The following is a 20500-nucleotide window of genomic DNA, read 5'->3' on the forward strand; positions in this document are numbered from 1 at the left end:
TGCTGGGCGTGGCACTGGTCAGAGGAAGGAAGTAGACAGAACAAGACCTGCTCCTTCAGGGGTCTAAGTTTCAGAGGCCAAGGCAGGAAATAAGGGGAGCCCATTGATTGTCAGGATAGGTAGTGCCCTTGGGGGGAAGGGAGGGTGTCAGAGTACTCTGAGTGGGGATGTAACTGGTCTGACTAAGGCTTAATTATATTTTGGGTAGTATTTGTTTCATGTATCTTTTTTCATCACTTTTTTCTTAACTTTTTATCATGTAAAAATAAAAATACATAGAAACAGAGAATAGCATAATGAAGCTGGCTGTACCCATTATAGACATTTTGCCAACTGTGACTTATGTTTAGCAAAGATTCCCCTAGTTTCTGAGAGGAGAATAGACCTAAAGGGCCAAGGTGGAAGCTGGGAGATCTGCTGGCAGCTATTGAGTTAGCTAAGTGACAGTGGGCTGGACACAGGTGTAGCAGTTGAGGTGGCGAGAAAAGGAAGTTTCCAGAGGGTTCCAGTGGCAGAGCTGATGGCTTAGGAAAGGGAGAAAAAGTGGAAAGGTGACTCTAGGGTTTGGGGCTTGGGCATCTGGATGGCATGTGTTCTTCGCTGAGATGGAGACATAGGAAGGAGCAGTTCTGAGATGCTTAGACATGGGGGACAAGGCCAGTGGGTGGTTGGACTTCTGTGTCTGGAATTACTGGAGGGCTCAGGTTGGAGATGTAAATTTGGGACTTGTCCCTAAAGAGGTGGCTCTAGATTAAATGACCAGAGAAAGGAAGGAGGGGCAGAACCAAGCTTTGGGGTACTCTAGTGTTAGAGCCCAGTAGAGAGGGAGTAGCTGGGGGATGGGGAGAAATCAGGAGTCTGCACAAGGTCCCAGAAGCCAAGAGAAGAGCGTCTCAGGAAGGAAGGCGCACTGACCTCACTGCATGCTGCTGGATGCTGGAGCAGATAAGAATAGAGGAGTGGCCACTGGGTTTGGCTAAATGGAGGTCACTGGTGACCTTGGGACAGGCTGACTCTATGGCATGCTGGAGGGGGCAAAAGCTCCCCTGGAGTGGGAGGCTAGACAGTGGAGGCAGTGACTACAGTTAAATTTTAGGGGTTTGTTGGTCAGGAGAGCAAAGACAAAGCAGCAGCCAGGGAGAGACTCAAATCTTGAGCAAAGATTTTTTTCAGGGGGGATAAAATAACCCTAGCATGGGTTTGCAGGCTGATGGGAATGACCTGGGGTGAGGGGAGGTGATGCAGTCTTGGTGAAGAGGAGCCGTGACTGGAGGCTGGAGGTCGAGGTTGGAGGAAGCGTAAAAAGGGCATTGAGGGAAAATTGGCAAGCATTTGTGCCAGGGAAATGCTCTGGGGTTGCAAGGCTGTATGGAGTGTTCTCAGCAAGACTGTCTGCACAGGTGATGATCCCAGTGAAGGCACATTTATGGGAATCTTCTGTAGAGATTCTCCGTCAGGCTGTCCAGCCCTAGTATCTTTCTTGGCCAATGATTTGGTTGCTGTGTGTGGGGTGGGGAGGCCCAAGATGATTGATACGGGAACCCTGGGTGACCCTATACCTGTCCTCACCTACCTCAGGTACATGGTGTTTCCCAGACCTGTCTGCCTTGAGCCTGGCATCTCCTACAAGCTGCATCTCAAGCTGGTGCGAACAGGAGGAGGTGCCCAGCCTGAGGCCCCCTATTCTGGACCCAGCCTACTCATTGACTCGGTGAATAGTTCCCTCTTCCCACACCAACCAAGATGGCAGGGCCTGTGGGATGGGTCCCGTAGTGGTGACTGTATAGAAGGGGTCTGTGACAGAAGAGGCAGGTCTGTGGCAGTGCTAAGCTTAGTGTCCTGGCAGTTCCAACATGGTCCTGGGTCTGAACTTTATTCTTCCTTGCTCATCTCTTAAGCTGGTGCTGCTGCCCCGTGTCCTGGTGCTGGAGATGTTTAGTGGGGGTGATGCGGCTTCTCTGGAGCGCCGTGCCACCTTTGAACACTACCGCTGCCACGAGGAGGGTCTGGTGCCCAGCAAGACCCTTCCCTCTGAGGCCTGCGCCCCCCTCCTCATCAGCCTGTCCACACTGGTCTACAACGGAGCCCTGCGTGAGTGCCTGTGGTTTGGCTGGTGGGGTGGAGGTGTGTGGGCTCAGCTTGACCTGCCCTGTCCCCTCTCCCCACAGCCTGTCAGTGTGACCCCCAGGGCTCACTGAGCTCTGAGTGCAACCCCCATGGTGGTCAGTGCCTGTGCAAACCTGCAGTGGTTGGGCGTCGCTGTGACCTCTGTGCCCCTGGCTACTATGGCTTTGGCCCCACAGGCTGTCAAGGTATCACCTGCCCCTTTGTCTCTCCTGTTCTTCTCTCCACACACCGCCCCCACCTCTGCCCCGCTGCCACTACTGTTCTCCCTCCTTCCTCTGGCTCTGCTTCTTCCTTTTTCCAGCTCTGCTTTGGACCCCATACTCTCAGCCCTGGTCACTTGCAGTTCTCTTCCATTCCCTGACCTTCTACCGTGACCTCACCCAAACTCCCCTCAAACCCTCTCCCTGGCTTAGCCTCTGCCTTGCCCCCAGCCTGCCAGTGCAGCCCTGAGGGGGCACTCAGCGGCCTGTGTGAAGCAACCAATGGGCAATGCCCCTGCCAAACTGGTGCATTTGGGCTTCGCTGCGACCGCTGCCAGCGTGGCCAGTGGGGATTCCCTAACTGCCGGCCGTGTGTCTGCAATGGGCATGCAGACGAATGTGACCCCCACACAGGCGCTTGCCTGGGATGCCGTGACCACACAGGGGGTGAGCACTGTGAAAGGTGAGCCTGAAGCAGCTATGAGTGAGCTGGTGGGTGGGCAGGCTGCTCAGGGATGACACAGCTCTTCCTCCTTCTCCCTGCAGGTGCATTGCTGGCTTCCACGGGGACCCACGGCTGCCATATGGGGGCCAGTGCCGGCCCTGTCCCTGCCCTGAAGGTCCCGGGAGCCGGCGGCACTTTGCTACTTCTTGCCATAGGGATGGGTACTCCCAGCAGATCCTGTGCCACTGCAGGGCAGGCTACACAGGTGAGTGGGTAAGGTGCAGGCGTGGGATCAGGGTGGGGCAGCTGGGCTGAGCACTCACGCCTTCCCCCGACCGTGGGCAGGGCTGCGGTGCGAAGCTTGTGCCCCTGGGCACTTTGGGGACCCATCAAGGCCAGGCGGCCAGTGCCAACCATGCGAATGCAGTGGTAACATTGACCCCACGGACCCTGATGCCTGTGACTCCCACTCGGGGCAATGCCTGCGCTGCTTACACCACACAGAGGGGCCGCACTGTGCCCACTGCAAGCCTGGCTTCCATGGGCAGGCTGCCCGACAGAGCTGTCACCGTGAGTGTGGGTATGGAGGGGGTGGCTGAGGTGGGGCTCCCTGCTCCAGCTCTCCTTAACCAGTGTGCTCATCTTGGCTGGCATAGGCTGCACCTGCAACCTGCTGGGCACAGATCCCCAGCAGTGCCCATCCACTGACCGGTGCAACTGTGACCCAAGCAGTGGGCAGTGCCCATGCCTCCCCAATGTCCAGGGCCCTAGCTGTGACCGCTGTGCCCCCAACTTCTGGAACCTTACCACTGGCCATGGCTGCCAGCCCTGTGCCTGCCACCCAAGCCGAGCCAGAGGCCCCACCTGCAATGAGGTATGGGACCTTCCTGTGGATCCCTGGGGAGATGGGGCCAGCTGCCTGCCTCACGTCTTGAGGGTTCAGCCTCTGACTGACCTCTGCCCTGTTCCCACTCTAGTTCACAGGACAGTGCCACTGCCATGCTGGCTTTGGTGGGCGAACCTGTTCTGAGTGCCAGGAGCTCCACTGGGGAGACCCTGGGTTGCAGTGCCGCGGTAAGGGGGCTCGTGGGGCCAGGGTGGATGGGGGACTTCCAAGGATGCCCCACTGGCGCCCTAACTCTGTGGTCTTCCCTTTTCCTGCAGCCTGTGATTGTGACCCTCGTGGGATAGACACACCTCAGTGTCACCGTTCCACAGGTCACTGCAGCTGCCGCCTGGGCATGTCTGGCGTGCGCTGTGACCAGTGTGCCCGTGGCTTCTCGGGCGTCTTTCCTGCCTGCCACCCCTGCCACGCATGCTTCGGGGACTGGGACCGTGTGGTACAGGACCTGGCTGCTCGTACACGGCGCCTGGAGCAGTGGGCGCAGGAGCTGCAGCAGACGGGTGTGCTGGGTGCCTTTGAGAGCAGCTTCTGGCATATGCAGGAGAAGCTGGGCACTGTGCAGGGGATCGTCGGTGCCCGTAACGCCTCAGCTGCCTCCACTGCACAGCTCGTGGAGGCCACAGAGGAGTTGCGGTGCGGACAGGCCTGAGGATACATAGTGGGATGGGGCAGAGGCCCGATGCATTAGGGCTGAAGTCTCTATAAATAATATCTCCTCATCACCCCATGCAGGCGTGAAATTGGGGAGGCCACTGAGCACCTGACCCAGCTGGAAGCAGAGCTCACAGATGTGCAGGACAAGAATTTCAATGCCAACCATGCACTAAGCAGTCTAGAGCGAGACGGGCTTGCACTTAATCTCACACTGCGGCAGCTTGACCAGCATCTGGACCTGCTCAAGCATTCAAACTTCCTGGGTGAGTTGTTGGTCAGCTAGGCGGGTGGATCAGGGTTGATCTTCAGCTGACTGCCTGCCTCTGCCCGACTTAGGTGCCTATGACAGCATCCGCCATGCCCACAGCCTGTCTGCAGAGGCAGAACGTCGTGCCAACATGTCAGCCCTGACAGTGCCCAGCCCTGTGAGCAACTCAGCAGCCACACGGCACCGGACAGAGGTGCTGATGGGTGCCCGAAAGAAGGACTTCAACCGCAAGCACATGGCCAACCAGCAGGCACTGGGCGAGCTCTCTGCCCGTACCCATGCCCTGAGCCTGACAGGCATAAATGAACTGGTGAGGCACAAGTGTCGGGTGGGACATATGGGTGTGGCTGTTCCTTCCCCCAGACCCTGACTTGTTCTGTGCCTGGCAGGTGTGTGGGTCCCCGGGAGATGCACCCTGTGCTACGAGCCCTTGCGGGGGTGCTGGCTGTCGGGACGAGGATGGGCAGCCCCGTTGTGGGGGCCTCAGCTGCAGTGGGGCAGCAGCCATGGCGGATCTGGCGCTGGGTCGGGCCCGCCACACACAGGCAGAACTGCAGCGGGCATTGGCAGAAGGTGGTGGCATCCTCAGCCAGGTAGCTGAGACCCGTCGGCAGGCAGGCGAGGCACAGCAGCGGGCCCAGGCAGCCCTGGACAAGGCTAATGCTTCCAGGGGACAGGTGGAACAGGCCAACCAGGAACTGCGGGAACTTATCCAGAGTGTGAAGGACTTCCTCAGCCGTGAGCCTCCCTTGTGGCCCAGGCCATGTGGTGTTTCCCCCATGTCTGTGTTCATACTTGGGTCAGGGCCTGCACTGTACCTGTGTTTGTGACCACAGATGGGCAAGGGCTCAGGGTGTCTGGACCCTGAGCCCGTGCCCATATGTAGTCCCCAAGTCCACGACCCTGCATCTATGTCCCATGTATAGTCCCTGTCATTGTGGTTACATCCTTATGCCTATTAGCAAATCCATACCCCATGTGTGGTCCCTGAGTCCATACCCCAAGACTGTGTCCCCATGCCCGTGCTGGGGAATCTGTGTCCTTAAGCCCTTGCCTGTGTCCCCATAGAGGAGGGGGCTGATCCTGACAGCATTGAGATGGTGGCCACACGGGTGCTAGAGCTCTCCATCCCAGCGTCACCTGAGCAGATCCGGCACTTGGCGGGCGAGATTGCAGAGCGGGTCCGGAGCCTGGCAGATGTGGACACGATCCTGGCGCGTACTGTGGGAGACGTGCATCGGGCAGAGCAGCTACTGAAGGATGCACAGCGGGCACGGTCTGACCCCAACCTTGGACCCCATCCTTGACACCTAGTTCTGATACTTGCAAGTCCTGATTCCCTCTCTTCTCCAGGAGCCGGGCTGAGGGTGAGAAACAGAAGGCAGAGACAGTACAGGCAGCGCTGGAGGAGGCCCAGCGGGCACAGGGTGCTGCTCAGGGTGCCATCCAGGGGGCAGTGGTTGACACACAGGACACAGAGCAGACCCTGCACCAGGTGTGGTCTCCCTGGGACATCAGTGGGGCAAGGTTGTGAGCATGCTGCATAAACCTGTTTAACCCTAGGCCCACCCGTGGCAGGTTCAGGAGAGGATGGCAGGTACAGAGAAGGCATTGAGCTCTGCAGGTGAGCGGGCTCAGCAATTGGATGGTCTCCTGGAGGCTCTGAAATTGAAGCGAGCAGGGAATAGCCTGGCAGCCTCTAGCGCTGAAGAAACAGCTGGCAGTGCCCAGGGTCGTGCCCGGGAAGCTGAACAGGTGGGTTGAGGCAGAGCCAGTTGGAAGGGGTGGGGGTAGAGGCTGGGCCTCCACTGGGCCACTACCCTGCCCCGGACCTCTATATCTGCAGCTGCTGAAGGGCCCACTAGGTGACCAGTACCAGACAGTGAGGGCCCTGGCTGAGCGCAAGGCCCAGGGTGTGCTGGCTGCACAGGCACGGGCAGAACAACTGCGGGATGAGGCTCGCGGCTTGTTGCAGGCTGCTCAGGACAAGCTGCAGCGGCTGCAAGGTGAGGATGGGACGCCAGAGATGTGGGACTCTGGGAGAAGGACCCTTCATCTGAGACCTGTCTCTCCTAGAGCTGGAAGGCACTTATGAGGAGAACGAGCGGGCGCTGGAGGGCAAAGCGGCTCAGCTGGACGGGCTGGAGGCCAGGATGCGCAGTGTGCTTCAAGCCATCAACCTGCAGGTCCAGATCTACAACACCTGCCAGTGACCCCTACCCGAGGCCTACCCCAGTCCCCAGCCTCGCCCCGCACTTATTACTGCCTGTGCATGGAAAAGTCCCCAGCCTGGCAAGGCCCCCAATAAACCAGTGTGAATCCCCGCTGTGTGACCGACTCTGATTTGGGGAGGGCGGAGTCTCTGGGCGGAACCTAGAAGCTGCGACCAGCAGGGCCCCACCGAGGCCAAAGCACCGGAGCCCCGCCTCCTCCGTTCGGCCCGCCCCGGAGCTGCTCCCGCCGGAAGTGCGTCACCAGCTCTGCGTTCAGGCACCCGCGGCCGTAACTGGAAGTGGAAACAAAACAAGCAGCTGAGGCCGTGGTGGCGGCGGCGCCGGGACGGGGGAGGGGCGCGCCGGAACCGGAACCGACCTGACGCCGGAACCGGAATCGAGAGCGGGTTGCCAGGGCCCGAAGAGGGCTGGCTGCAGCGGCCTAGCTCGGTGAGTGGGGCTGGCCGCTGCTCGCCTGTCTCGCCGGAGCAGGGAGGCCGAGACGCGGGCCTAGGGCGACCTGTTCAAGGTCACGGGCCGTACCAGTCTCCGCCCCTCGAGCCCTGCGGCGTGCCGGGCCCACTGATGCAGGCGGGGCCGTTACACTAAAGCCTGTGGCCGGCCTGCCGTCTCGAAGAGGGCTGGCGGCGAGCGAGGGCGGCTTCCTGGAGGAGGTGGTGGCGGGCCCAGGGTTCGGAGGCTGGAGCTGGGTCGCAGCCCGGCCGGGGCGCTGGTCTGTGGTCAGTAACCCCGCGCGGCCGTATTAGGCCACCTTGGGGCTCTAGGCAGCCCCTTTCCTTCCTCAACGTCCCAGGAGGAGAGGGTAGGGACGCGACCTTCAGCTGGGGCCTGGGAGCAAAGAGGTAGCAGATGTCCACCCCTCGATTCTGGACCTGTCGTCACTGAAGATCTAGCCCACCAGTCCCACATCTGACCCGTAGAAGAATCCCCCCGTCCCCCGCCAAACCTCCGCTCCCCACTCCCACACACTCACACTCTGGGGAACACAGACTAGTCACTATCTGTCCTTCTACTGTCTCAGGCCATGCTTGAGCCTGCCAGGGATCCTGGATCCATGGTTCGTTCATCCCCACCCTTATCTCAATTTTGAGACCTTTATTTTGGATGGAGAAACAGCCCAGAATCCACTGGTGGGTCTGTGGGAAACTGGCTAAGAGCTGATGAGGGGGTGGACATGGGAAGGAAGGAGATAATGCCTGTTTCAGTCTCAGACTGCATGCCCACCCTGAGGCAGAGATGCTGCTGAAAGGGAAATGTGACATCTGAATACCCTTTTCACCTTAGCTTTTGCAGGCCCCTCTTTGCATAGGAGAGCAGCTGGAGAGGGGAATCTCTCCAGATGTAAGAAAACAAAAACCAAGCAGTGCACAGAAGCAGGTTCAGAGGAGGGTGGGAACTGGCAGGTGGCAGGTGGGGTTCCTTAACCTCAAGATGATGCCTGGGCAGTGGTAGCACCTGGGCTGGGCCTGTTTTCAGCCACAGAGCCTGGTCCTCCTGCTGTTTAATTGTCTGTCTCCTCCTTTCTTGCCTTCCTCCTACTTCTCGGGTGGTGACTAAGCAGCCAGTGAGAGTGAAGGAAAAGTGAGCACCCTGCTCAGTGTGCCAGCCCTGTGGGCTGGAGCTATGGCTCCTCTCCAGATTGGAGGAGCCTGGTCCCAGGCCATGGCTGCCTTGACCTGACACCTCCTCAGTGAGGCTTCTCTCTTTGTGGGTCTGTATGGCAGGCATCTAGGAGGCTCAGCCAGAAGTGGTTGCTTCTACTTGCATTATTTATTCCGCCTTAGGAATAGTCTGAGAGTATCTAGGGCTACATCAGGTAGTAGAGAGATATTTCTCCATAGGCTTAGAAGTGTCCCAGGTTGCTGAGCCCTGGGTGTAACCAAGGAGCAAATTTTGGGCCTTGGTAGTGATCACTTGTCCCCTTCTCGTTAGGCTGTCAGTTCCTTGCTGGAGAATTTGTCCACAAAGAGTTGCCAAGATAGCTGGGCCAGGAAGAAAGCGCCGTAGCCCTGACCCAGACACCGTTGCCGACCCCGGGGCACTCTGGCTGTCACCCAAGCGGCTCAAGATGTCTGGTGGGGCCAGCACCACAGGCCCAAGGAGAGGGCCCCCAGGACTGGAGGAGGCCACCAGTAAGAAGAAGCAGAAGGATCCAGCAAACCAGGAGAACAAGGATGGAGATCCTAGGAGAGGTGGTAGTGGCATTCCCAGAGTGCTTGTGGCCTTCCCCTCCTCCCTTCCTGTTGAGCATACAGATTCGGGATTGGGAGATGACTTTTTTGCTGTTCCTTCCATCCTGGTCTGATGCTGAGAGAAGGACCAATGGCAGGCTGGGTAGAGCCTCAGTTTTGAAGTTGGGGTACTTGGCTGAAGTCCTAAAGATGGTGTTTGGTGGGATGTTATAGTCTTGGAGACTGCCTGTCCATCATCCTTTCCCTGTTCTTTCCTTTGTTGTCAGGGTCAGCATTCACTCGGGAGGAGCCGACCAAAGACGGTGAGTAATGAATAAGCCTTTTGGATGATAGAGTGCTAGGGGAGAGGAGGGGGCACTGGGGATATAGCCCTTATCTAGAGCAGTTGCATTAGGGCTGGGTGTCTGGTACCTGCTTACTCCCATCAAAATTTCATGGAGACTTTCACAATCTTTTTGACACTCCCTCTGTAGAGTTGTTGCTTGATTGGAGGCAGAGTGCTGATGAGGTGTTTGTCAAGCTGCGTGTGGGAGCCGGTCCCCTGCGGCTGGAGGAGGTAGATGCTGCCTTCACAGACACAGACTGTGTGGTGCGGCTTCCAGGTATGTCCATCTGCTTTGAGCCCAGCAGTATACTTGAATCCTTTGATATCCCCTACCTCAGCTCACTCCTCCCACTCTGTTGCCAGGTGGTCGGCAGTGGGGTGGTGTTTTCTATGCTGAGATAGAAAGTTCTTGCACCAAAGTGCAGGCTCGCAAAGGTGGCCTCCTGCAGCTGTCACTGCCCAAGAAGGTGCCTCTGCTCACGTGGCCCTCTCTCCTGGTAAGTTTCAGAGCAGAGTAGGGTAGGGATACTCAGTGTAGTTAACAGGGCCTGACTGCTGTATCTTTGGCAGAAGAAACCTCTTGGGACCCAGGAGTTGGTGCCAGGGCTGCGGTGCCAGGAGAATGGGCAGGAGCCGTCTCCTGTTGCCCTGGAGCCAGGCCCTGAGCCCCGCCGGGCTAAGCAGGAGGCCCGGAACCAGAAGCGGGCCCAGGGCCGTGGTGAGGTAGGCGCAGGGGCTGGCCCTGGGGCCCAAGCAGGGCCCAGTGCCAAGAGGGCTGTGCATCTCCACAGAGGGCCGGAGGGGGAAGGGTCCAGAGATGGCCCTGGACCCCGGGGTGATGCCCCCCAATTCCTGGCTGAGCCGGCCACCCAGGTGAGAGTGGGGTGCCTGCTTGGGAGTTGGGAGGTGAGGGGGAAGGGTGTGGACTGCAGTGGGGGGCCGCCTGCCAGACCCAGGGCTGATCCTGCCCACAATCTCGCCATGAACAGGCTGAGGCTGAGGAACAGCTCCGTGTACCACCACTGAACCCCCAGACCTGCCTCCTGGGCTCAGAGGAGAATCTAGCACTTTTGACAGGAAAGAAGGCAGTAGCCCCCAGGAATGACCCAGTGTCCCCAGTCATGGCCCGGAGCAGAGACTCTGAGAAAGATGATCGTTCCAAAGAGGAGATGGCAGTGGCAGCAGATGCTGCAGCCTTGGTGGATGGTAAAGGTGGGGCTGGGGGTGGGCAGGCAGAGCTCTAGTTTGTGTTGCAAGGTTGGTGGGTGGCTAGGAAGTAGAGTAGGAACAGGCTGGAACCTGTCCTGGGTGGTGCTGAGATGTGGTCTCAACATAGAGCCCAAGTCCATGGTGAACCTGGCATTTGTCAAGAATGACTCGTATGAGAAGGGGCCGGACTCAGTGGTGGTGCACGTGTACGTGAAGGAAATCTGCAGGGACACATCTCGAGTGCTTTTCCGCGAGCAGGACTTCACGCTTATCTTCCAGACCAGGTGGGTGGGTGGGCGGGCAGACACATAGGGCAGACATTGTGCTTCAGGCAGGACAGTGCGTCTCATGTTCTTTCTCCTGCCTCTTCTGCTCTCTGCCCCTGCTCTGCCTCTACAGGGACGGAAACTTCCTGAGACCGCATCCGGGCTGTGGGCCCCACACCATCTTCCGTTGGCAGGTGAAGCTCAGGTGGGTGGTGCCCGGCCCCGCCACTGTGCAAGTCCCACCCTGGGCTCCATCCCCCTGACCCATCTAGCCCTGCATCCCCTCCACCTAATTTTCTGAGTTTAGCCTCTTCCTGCAGGAACCTGATCGAGCCAGAGCAGTGCACCTTCTGCTTCACGGCCTCTCGCATCGACATCTGCCTCCGCAAGCGGCAGAGTCAGCGCTGGGGGGGTCTGGAGGCCCCAGCTGCACGAGGTCTGCACACGAGCTCCCTTCATTGCCCAGTCCTCATGACCCAGACCCCCACCCCGTGCCACATGCTGCTAACCACCAGCCCCACCATTCCCCCTTTTTAAGGTGCAGTGGGTGGTGCAAAGGTAGCCGTGCCGACAGGTCCAACCCCTCTGGATTCAACCCCACCGGGAGGTACCCCCCACCCCCTGACAGGCCAGGAGGAAGCCCGGGCTGTGGAGAAGGAGAAACCCAAGGCTCGATCTGAGGACACAGGCCTAGATGGTGTGGCAGCCCGCACCCCCATGGAGCATGTAGCCCCAAAGCCAGAGCCACACCTGGCATCGGTGAGAATCCTTGGTGGGGAGGGCCAAGGATGAAAGCTGGAGAGCCCAGGGCTACTCTCTCATGCCCCTCTTGCTCCCACAGCCCAAGCCCACATGTATGGTGCCTCCAATGCCCCACAGCCCGGTGAGTGGAGACAGCGTGGAGGAAGAGGAGGAGGAAGAGAAGAAGGTGTGTCTGCCGGGCTTCACTGGCCTTGTCAATCTAGGCAACACCTGTTTCATGAACAGCGTCATCCAGTCTCTGTCCAATACTCGGGAGCTGCGGGACTTCTTCCACGGTGAGAACGGGGGCTTAGAGCCCCGGGGATAGGGGATATCTTCCCCTGCTCACACCTCTCCTTGGTTGCTGTCCCTAGACCGCTCCTTTGAGGCCGAGATCAACTACAACAACCCACTGGGGACTGGTGGGCGTCTGGCCATCGGCTTTGCTGTGCTGCTCCGGGCGCTGTGGAAGGGAACCCACCATGCCTTCCAGCCCTCCAAGTTGAAGGTGATCTGTGGCCACTCCTACCTTGGCTGGAGAGGATGGGAAGGGCTAGCCAGCTGGGTGCATTGTAGGTGCTGGGGCTCCATGCTCACATCTTGCCGCTGCTTCCAGGCCATTGTGGCGAGCAAGGCCAGCCAGTTCACAGGCTATGCACAGCACGATGCCCAGGAGTTCATGGCTTTCCTGCTGGATGGACTGCACGAGGACTTGAACCGTATTCAGAATAAGCCCTACACGGAGACCGTGGACTCAGATGGGCGACCTGATGAGGTCAGAGTTGGGGGCGGAGGTGGGCATGTCTCATGCACGTCCCCGTCCCCAGGTCTCCTCGGTTCTCACCACTCTGCTCCTCAGGTGGTAGCTGAGGAAGCCTGGCAGCGGCACAAGATGAGGAATGACTCTTTCATCGTGGACCTATTTCAGGGACAGTACAAGTCGAAGCTGGTGTGCCCCGTGTGCGCAAAGGTGTGACGGATTCTCCTAGAAAGACACCCCCGGCTTGTCCTAGCTAGCCTGGTCAGAATGGGGTCAGAGGCATGTGCATCTTTAGGTGTTGCAGGGCAAGATTTGGGCAAAGAAGGTGAGGGGGAGGCCTTAGGCCCTGTGTGGGCTGCAGAGGTCAGGCTTGGTAGGCTTCCTGACTGAGGTAAAAGTGATGTTTGGGTGATGTAAGGTGGGGTGGGGATGGGTAAGATTGGAAAGGCACAAGGTGTGCAAATGAGAGGCAGATGGTTAAAGCGGCTTGGCTGAGGAAGGCCTCAACTACCAGAAACAGGGATTGTTCTCTCCTAATGGTTCTCCTCGTCCATCTAGTGTTGTCAAGCCTGAGAATTTGCTGGTTGGCTGTGAGACCCTGAGAGCCATCCAAGGGCGTGGATTGGGCTCTCAGGGCACAAGCATCCTGCCCCCCACTCCCTCTGTGGCCACCCAGTGGAAACTGTACATTTGCAGGTCTCCATCACTTTTGACCCGTTCCTGTACCTGCCGGTGCCCTTGCCACAGAAGCAAAAGGTTCTCCCCATCTTCTATTTTGCCCGGGAGCCCCACAGCAAGCCCGTCAAGGTGAGAAGTAAGCCCGTATTGCTGGGCTTTCGCAGAGACCCTGGCCTACCTCCCACCATGGACTCTGTACTCTTGTCACCACAGTTTCTGGTGAGCATCAGCAAGGAGAACTCCAGTGCAAGTGAAGTGTTGGACTCCCTGTCTCAGAGTGTCCACGTGAAGCCTGAGAACCTGCGTCTGGCTGAGGTGTGTCTGTCTTTCCAAGGCTCTTACGCGCGTGGACACATGTCTGTGTTTGCAGCGCGCAGATACGTGTGTACGATCATTAGCATCTGTATGTGTACACACAAACGTGCATGTGACTGCACAAAGACAGGTGGGGTGCTATTGGTTGAGACATGGTTGAAACCAGGCATTTGGGCTATGTAACTGAGGTGTTCTCAGTTCCCAGCCATCATCTGGATTTATTCCCCCTTTTGTTGTTGGCCCCCAGCTGCTCTTCCTTCTTCAGACAAGGAGCTTGAGCTGCAGGACTAGCCGTCCACCAGCTATAGACGTTCTCCATCCATTCTGCTTCTCCCTCCTGTTTTCCCAGATCTGTGTGCCGGTTTTCCCCAAAGGTTCCTAGCCTGCTGCCTGGTAGTGTCCTTTACCTCGGGGGTAGAGGTAGGGAGATGCCTCCTTGAATGCGGCCCCTTCATAGTAACCATGGTGCAGTCTCAACAGGGCCCACTGGTTGACAGCCGGGTAGAGGCCCTTGGTGTGGAGAGCTGGTATGGTTGATACCTGCCCCAGTCTTGGTCTTTTCATGCTCTGTGAGGCGCCAGGCTCCTTATTCCATTGGGCACTGAGGCTGGGGCCAGCAGAGGCATATACTTCTTTTGGGCCACAATCCCCAACCCTGCCCCCATTGACCCAAGATCAAGGTCATATCTTCATCTTGTGCTTTGTGGCAGGGCCAGGGAAAGGGCTTGTCCTCACATAGGATCTGTGTGTTCTCTGTCCTCAGGTGATTAAGAATCGCTTCCACCGTGTGTTTTTGCCCTCCCACTCACTGGACACTGTGTCACCTTCCGACACACTCCTCTGCTTCGAGCTCCTATCCCCAGAGTTGGCTAAGGAGCGGGTGGTGGTGCTAGAGGTGCAGCAGGTGAGTGGGGGCCAACCTGATGGCACAGGGCCCTGATGGGGGAGGGGGGCGTTCCTGCCTGCCCTGGCCTCACTGAGGCAAACGACCCACCCTAGCGCCCCCAGGTGCCCAGCGTCCCCATCTCCAAGTGTGCAGCCTGCCAGCGGAAGCAGCAGTCAGAGGATGAGAAGCTGAAGCGCTGTACCCGTTGCTACCGCGTGGGCTACTGCAACCAGTGAGGACTCCCGTGGTCTCCCCCCGTCCCTCCTCTCCACCTTCCACTTGCTGCCCTACCTCTTCTCCACATAAAGGCACATATATTTTAAGCCCTCTACCTGCCACCCCACTCTACCAGACCCTGGGGGAGGCAGGGCTGGCATACCCAGTTCCTTGGTCTAGCCCTAGCGTAGAGGTGTGGCTAAGGCCCTAGTCTTACCTCCTCCTTCTCTCCAGGCTCTGTCAGAAAACCCACTGGCCTGACCATAAGGGCCTCTGCCGCCCTGAGAACATTGGCTACCCCTTCCTGGTCAGTGTACCTGCCTCACGCCTCACTTATGCCCGTCTTGCTCAGCTGCTAGAGGGATATGCCCGGTAAGTGCCCAGTGGTTGGATTAAGGTGGGGTAGGTGGGGCGTGGGGGTGGAGTGCAGAGGTGCCGGACACGTTGGTCTGGATTCTTACTTGCTTTTGCTGCCTGTTACCAGGTACTCTGTGAGTGTGTTCCAGCCACCCTTCCAGCCTGGCCGCATGGCCTTGGAGTCCCAGGGCCCTGGCTGCAACACACTGCTGTCCACTAGCTCCCTGGAGGCTGGGGACAATGACAGGGACCCTGTTCAGCCACCGGAGCTCCAGATGGTGACCCCTGTGGCTGAGGGGGACACAGGGGTCCCCCGGGCCTGGGCATCCCCTGATCGGGGCCCTGTGCCCAGCACCAGTGGAGTTTCTTCTGAGATGCTGGCCAGCGGGCCCATTGAAGTTGGCTCCTTGCCTGCTGGTGAGAGGGTGTCCCGGCCTGAAGGTAAAAGTCTGGTGAAAGGCTCTGGAGCTGGGGTAGGGGAGGTTGGAGGAAGCTTGTTTAGGCTCTGGTAGACAGGAAAGCTCTGATTATCATGTTCTTTCACAGCTGCTGTGCCCGGGTACCAACACCCAAGTGAAGCCATGAATTCCCACACACCCCAGTTCTTTATCTATAGAATTGATGCATCCAACCGAGAGCAGCGGCTAGAGGACAAAGGTGTCTGAGGCCGTGGGAGGGACCCCTGGCGTGGGTTGGGCTGGCTGCTCTCCACAGCTGCATGATTCCCTTCCCTGCCCGTTTCCAGGAGACACCCCACTAGAGCTGGGTGATGACTGCAGCCTGGCTCTAGTCTGGCGGAACAATGAGCGCCTGCAGGAGTTTGTGTTGGTAGCCTCCAAGGAGCTGGAATGTGCTGAGGATCCAGGCTCTGCTGGTGAGGCTGCCCGTGCTGGCCACTTCACTCTGGACCAGTGTCTGAACCTCTTTACGCGGCCTGAGGTGCTGGCACCTGAGGAGGCTTGGTGAGGACAGGGCAGCAGGCAGGTAGTGGGGAAGAGTGGAGTGGAGGTCTGTCGGTCTTGACTCCGCCTCTGTCCCCTGTCAGGTACTGCCCGCAGTGCAAACAACACCGCGAGGCCTCCAAGCAGCTGTTGTTGTGGCGCCTGCCGAATGTGCTCATCGTGCAGCTCAAGCGCTTCTCCTTTCGCAGTTTCATCTGGCGTGACAAGATCAATGACTTGGTGGAGTTCCCTGTTCGGTGAGCAGTGGGCTCTCGTGACTGTAGTCAGGGCATGGGGGCCAAGGTCGGCATCCAGGGCACCTGTTGACTGTCTCACCTCTCTCTGGCTGGTACCACAGGAACCTGGACCTGAGCAAGTTCTGTATCGGTCAGAAAGAGGAGCAGCTGCCCAGCTATGACCTGTACGCTGTCATCAACCACTATGGAGGCATGATCGGTGGCCACTACACTGCCTGTGCACGCCTGCCCAATGATCGCAGCAGCCAGCGCAGCGACGTGGGTGAGGGCACACACAGTCAGCAGGATAGATGGTAGGGGTGTTGGTGCAGGGTATGTTCACACTCTTCCCACCTTGCCATAGGCTGGCGCTTGTTTGATGACAGCACGGTGACAACGGTAGACGAGAGCCAGGTCGTGACGCGTTATGCCTATGTACTCTTCTACCGCCGGCGGAACTCTCCTGTGGAGAGGCCCCCCCGGGCAGGTCACTCTGAACACCACCCAGACCTAGGCCCTGCAGCTGAGTCTGCTGCCAGCCAGGTGAGGCACGGGGAGGCTGCTCAGGCTAGTGGGGCCCAACTCACAGATGGGTGGGGGTAGGGCACAGCTTCCTCTTCTACAGTCCTAGGCCCCTGGAACCTTCGGATTTTTAAGAGTCACAGACAGGGTTCCCTTACATCAAAGCCTTAGCCAGAGCGATTCCCAGGCTGCAGGGACACTTACAGAGGTACACACACAGCAACACGCTGCCATTGGTGTGTGCATAGGCTACGGGCCAAGTAGCTGCTCCAAATTTCACTGGGTATAGTGGTGTGAACAGACTGTACCTGACACCTCCCAACTTTCCCTCTGCACACTCCCCACATGCTAGCCCACAGACCCTCACTTGTGATCGTCCCTGTGTTCTGATGTGCACTCAGGACAGGGCCTATCCAGCAGGCCATAGCCAATGTGGCCATCACCCTCTCTGAGGTGAGCTTTTGTCCCCACTGTGCCTTCAGGATCTTCTGTCTCTCTTACTGACATGGGATGCCATAGGCCTGGTTGGTGGGCACATCCGAAACTCTTTTCTGGACTTGTCTCCTTGCTGTCCTCTCCTCCCTTGAGCCCGCTATGCTCAGACTCATACAGTGATCAGGATCTGGATGTAGGTGGGCGGGAGCCAGGAGATGACTCTGGGGTTGGCAGCTCTGTCCTCCATGAGCCAGTCTCCTCTGTGGGAAGCCTGGGCTAAAAAACTGACCAGCTAACCCTCACCCCCACCCCCACCCAACCCCTGTGGGGAAGTTGCATGTCGATAGGGGAGCTTCTTGAGGCCAAAATGCCATCAAGATTCTCCCACTGTGGTGCTCTCCATCTAGACAACCCTGCGAATGGCCCACTTGGCTCCTGCCTGTCCACCACTCTGCCACTTGACCTGGGATGTACGGGGTTAGCACCGGTTACGTTGGGCGGGACTGTCATGGCCAGGGGTCTTGGGGACACTGGGTCCCCCTACCCCCTCACCCCCGCCCTGGGTGCTGATGGCCGTTTCCGCACGCCGTAGGCTTCCCGGATTTGGCAGGAGCTGGAGGCCGAGGAGGAGCCGGTACCCGAGGGGCCTGCGCCCCTGGGTTCCTGGGGGCCCCAGGACTGGGTGGGCCCCCCGCCACGTGGCCCTACCACACCAGACGAGGGCTGTCTCCGATACTTTGTTCTGGGCACCGTGGCAGCTTTGATGGCCCTCGTGCTCAACGTGTTCTATCCTCTGGTATCCCAGAGTCCCTGGAGATGAGCTCGCCTGCAGGCAGCTGCTGTGAGCTGGCCTACCTACCTGCCCACCAGGCCATGCCTGCCGCTGTGGTGGGGACCAACTCTGGGCTTGGGCCTCAGTGTGTGCATCTGAGGGGAGAGGGTGGGGACTGTGGCTCCTGCAGGGGCAGAGCATCTTAGGGTGGGTATCCCGTCCAGCTGTCTGTCCGTTTGTCCTGCTGCTCCTACCCTTGGCCTGGGGCTTAGCCCTGCCCAAGCAGCTTCCTGTATTTAAAGTGTTAATAAAGTGAGACTGTTCAGGCTGATCTCGTCTCTCTGTCTCAATGCCGCTGCTGTCTGCGCCTGCCTTGGGGCCCTCCCTTGGGTGCCAGGGCTCCAAGCCAGCACCCCCGGGATGCCAGGCGGCATACTGGGCAGCCCCCAACCCCTGTCCTCATATTCTGTTGCAGGGACTAGGCCCTGGCCAGGCCCCTGACGTGGCCCCCACGCGGACAGCCCCTGAACGCTTCGCCCCCCCTGTGGACCGCCCAGCCCCCACCTACAGCAACATGGAGGAGGTCGATTAGCAGGTCCCTGGCTGGTGGGGGGACTGGGTTTGGGGGATCCCCCACAGAGGGCCAGCTCTTTGACGCTTCTCCTTCTCTAACCTAGAGGACACTGGCTTCGTCAATGGGGAGTTGGGGGGGGTATGATTTGAGGGTGGAAACCTCACTCGTTGGGACCTCTTGTCAACTTGACCCCCCCAGCCAGTGGGCCTTGGCTTCTCTAGCCATGCCCAGTGCTGTGTGATTTGATTCTAAGTTGTACCTTCAATTCTTTCTGACTCGCATTATAAACATTATAATTTTATTCTAAAAATTGTAATTTTTTTTTTGCATTTTGGAAGTGATTGCTGCTGTTTAAATATATTTTAAAAATAAATGACAAATAAGCAGACTTAGTCACTGTAATACATCAGGTGCTGTGACTACCTCCCCTTCCCAACGTGTGTGTGTGTGTGTGTGTGTGTGTGTGTGTGTGTGTGTGTGTGTGTGTGTGTGTGTGTGTGTGTGTGTGTGTGTGTGTGTGTGTGTGTGTGTGTGTGTGTGTGTGTGTGTGTGTGTGTGTGTGTGTGTGTGTGTGTGAAGCCCCCACTGCCATCAGCTCTTTAGGGCCTGACCCCTGCCCTTTGATCCCACTGGTTCTGGGTCCCACGTGGAGGCAGCTATGGTTGGTAACATTGCTGGTACTTCACACCCTAGGAGTGGAGTGTACCCCATGAAGCTCCAGAAGCTGACAGCATGGGGTAAAAGGTGCAGGCATTGGAGCAGCCTGGGGCTGACAACCAGACAGTAGGTCAGGAAGGACTTGTTGGGGAACAGGAAGTACTTGGGGGTGGAGAGAAGTCTCTTTTCTCTTTTTCTATTCTCAGGTCTTTCTTTGCTGTAGTTTGAAAACCACCTGGATCCCTTGGGAGAACAGAGCAGGAAAAAAACTGCTGTGGGAAAGGAGACCTTCCTCCAAAAGGACAGGCAGAGAGGACCAGAGCTAATCTTAGCTGGCTTCCTGTGGGAGGGAGGGTGTGGGGTCCTGCCAGGCCATTTCTTCCCTTGATTCCCTAAAACTTTGGCTTCTGGCAGCTGCCCCAGGCTGTTTACCCACAGTGGGTTTGCAGGCTTGTCCCAGCAGGCTTGCCTTGTGTACACATACCGCAAGGTCAAATCTTGTGAAGAGCCTCCGTGCCTCTCTTCGTGGATAATGCTGCCTCCTATTCTCTTCAACTGTTTGGGGTTAGGATTGGGCATCTCCAGCTGGGGGGAGATGGGGAGCAAAGGTACTCCTGAGGCAGGTGTTCAGGTAAGCCAGAAAGAGTGTAAGGCAGGCAGGGGTGGGGCAGGATTCTGGCAGGTCCATCCTGCCCCCAAGCCTGAGGGGTCAGTATTACAAAAAGCTCAGCATGTGGGCCCTGCTAGGACTCCTTGGCTGGAGTTAGGGAGTTAGGGGTGGTGGAGAGCAGAAGGAGCTCCTGGAGAAAGCTAGCCTTGTGACCAGCGTTGGTTTCTTCTATTGGGACAACAGCACAAGGGCCACGTGGGGTTGCTGGCCATGGAGAGGGGCCTGGACTGCTGGCTATGAGGCCCTGCGGTAATGGTGGAATTGCCAAGCTGGGTGTTGGTGCTGGCACACTGCTGGAGGGGCTGCTAGGCATGGGCTGCAACAGGATTGTGCTGGGCCTTCACTGTGTGCAGCCCCAAGTGTCTGGCCACTGGTGATCTGCATGTGCTGAATGCACTACTCAAGGGGCTCTGTCCACCTCTGACCATAGCCCTGCTGCTGCTGAGCCTGCCACATTACCCTTCTGGGGCATTTGCACAAGGCTGCCATGGCCCTCAGCACTGTGGCCACTGCTGCTTCTGTGCATCAGCCTGTGCAACAGGGACTTGTCCGTAGGTCTGGCTACTGGACCCTGCCTCTTCCCATGCCACAGCTGGGCCTTGCTGGCTGCTCCCTGGCTTTTCTCCTCGTTCATTGTTTTCTTGATTTTCCTTGAAGTAGTGCCAGAGGCTTATGCGAGCAAGCCAGTCCCCTGGGCATGCACCCATCCAACTTGATGGTTCTGCTCTGTGCAAGTCAAAGGGCTCCAGAGGACTGGCTAGCCTGCCACTACTTGTGGCATTCTTGGTAGGGGCAACTGCCTCATCCTGTGACATGGAGCCACAGGGTCAGCACTATGAGGGAACCAGGAAAGAGGGTACAGGCCCTGACCCCACTGAGGGGGCCATCACTAGACCTGCAGGACTTAGTGTTGGTG

At 58.1% G+C, this 20500-nt stretch overlaps 2 protein-coding genes across 27 annotated transcripts in view; both read left to right on the plus strand.

Annotated features, from left to right (window-relative positions):
* The window catches only part of LAMB2 (laminin subunit beta 2), a 19722-nt gene extending 12800 nt beyond the window's left edge, over positions 1-6922 (plus strand). For 2 of the 4 annotated variants that reach the window (XM_060161912.1, XM_060161913.1), the window contains 17 exons: positions 1579-1711; positions 1899-2091; positions 2169-2312; positions 2541-2790; positions 2874-3037; positions 3118-3342; positions 3429-3646; positions 3750-3846; positions 3937-4309; positions 4409-4593; positions 4667-4908; positions 4988-5336; positions 5667-5874; positions 5952-6093; positions 6177-6353; positions 6445-6604; positions 6675-6922. In XM_060161912.1, coding sequence (XP_060017895.1) covers positions 1579-1711; positions 1899-2091; positions 2169-2312; positions 2541-2790; positions 2874-3037; positions 3118-3342; positions 3429-3646; positions 3750-3846; positions 3937-4309; positions 4409-4593; positions 4667-4908; positions 4988-5336; positions 5667-5874; positions 5952-6093; positions 6177-6353; positions 6445-6604; positions 6675-6811 — 3397 coding nt within the window. In that variant the 3' untranslated portion in view covers positions 6812-6922. The remainder of the gene's footprint in view (positions 1-1578; positions 1712-1898; positions 2092-2168; positions 2313-2540; positions 2791-2873; positions 3038-3117; positions 3343-3428; positions 3647-3749; positions 3847-3936; positions 4310-4408; positions 4594-4666; positions 4909-4987; positions 5337-5666; positions 5875-5951; positions 6094-6176; positions 6354-6444; positions 6605-6674) is intronic. The other 2 variants (XM_060161909.1, XM_060161910.1) reach the window with 2 other exon arrangements.
* Positions 6923-7093: 171 nt separating this feature from the next.
* USP19 (ubiquitin specific peptidase 19) lies at positions 7094-18645 on the plus strand. Of its 23 annotated transcripts, none has more exons than XR_009542810.1 (28): positions 7276-7551; positions 8765-9027; positions 9291-9326; positions 9498-9626; positions 9713-9846; positions 9920-10222; positions 10339-10561; positions 10686-10842; positions 10958-11029; positions 11145-11260; positions 11369-11583; positions 11666-11861; positions 11940-12073; positions 12182-12340; positions 12425-12535; positions 13022-13132; positions 13217-13318; positions 14082-14222; positions 14318-14436; positions 14655-14792; positions 14905-15218; positions 15324-15434; positions 15523-15739; positions 15823-15975; positions 16077-16237; positions 16319-16497; positions 17504-17799; positions 18159-18285. XR_009542810.1 is itself a non-coding variant. In XM_060161916.1 (27 exons), exons 2-27 carry the CDS (start codon positions 8901-8903, stop codon positions 18273-18275), a joined length of 3981 nt encoding a protein of 1326 aa, XP_060017899.1. In that variant the 5' UTR covers positions 7281-7551; positions 8765-8900; the 3' UTR covers positions 18276-18645. The 23 variants fall into 23 exon arrangements, 10 of the variants coding, with proteins under 10 accessions (XP_060017906.1, XP_060017897.1, XP_060017899.1 ...); XR_009542808.1 differs by having other exon boundaries at positions 7277-7551; positions 11363-11583; XR_009542812.1 differs by having other exon boundaries at positions 7277-7551; positions 10339-10555.
* Positions 18646-20500: the final 1855 nt, after the last annotated feature.

Source organism: Lagenorhynchus albirostris, chromosome 10 (assembly GCF_949774975.1).
Source record: "Lagenorhynchus albirostris chromosome 10, mLagAlb1.1, whole genome shotgun sequence".
NCBI classification, from domain to species: domain Eukaryota; kingdom Metazoa; phylum Chordata; class Mammalia; order Artiodactyla; family Delphinidae; genus Lagenorhynchus; species Lagenorhynchus albirostris.

Coding starts and splice junctions, on each gene's coding strand:
- USP19 (XM_060161914.1), top strand. CDS start 8,901: ATGTCTGGTGGGGCCAGCACCACAGGCCCAAGGAGAGGGCCCCCAGGA. Junction 9,028..9,290: donor TGGAGATCCTAGGAGAGGTG/GTAGTGGCATTC, acceptor CTTTGTTGTCAG/GGTCAGCATTCACTCGGGAG. Junction 15,219..15,323: donor GAGGGTGTCCCGGCCTGAAG/GTAAAAGTCTGG, acceptor GTTCTTTCACAG/CTGCTGTGCCCGGGTACCAA.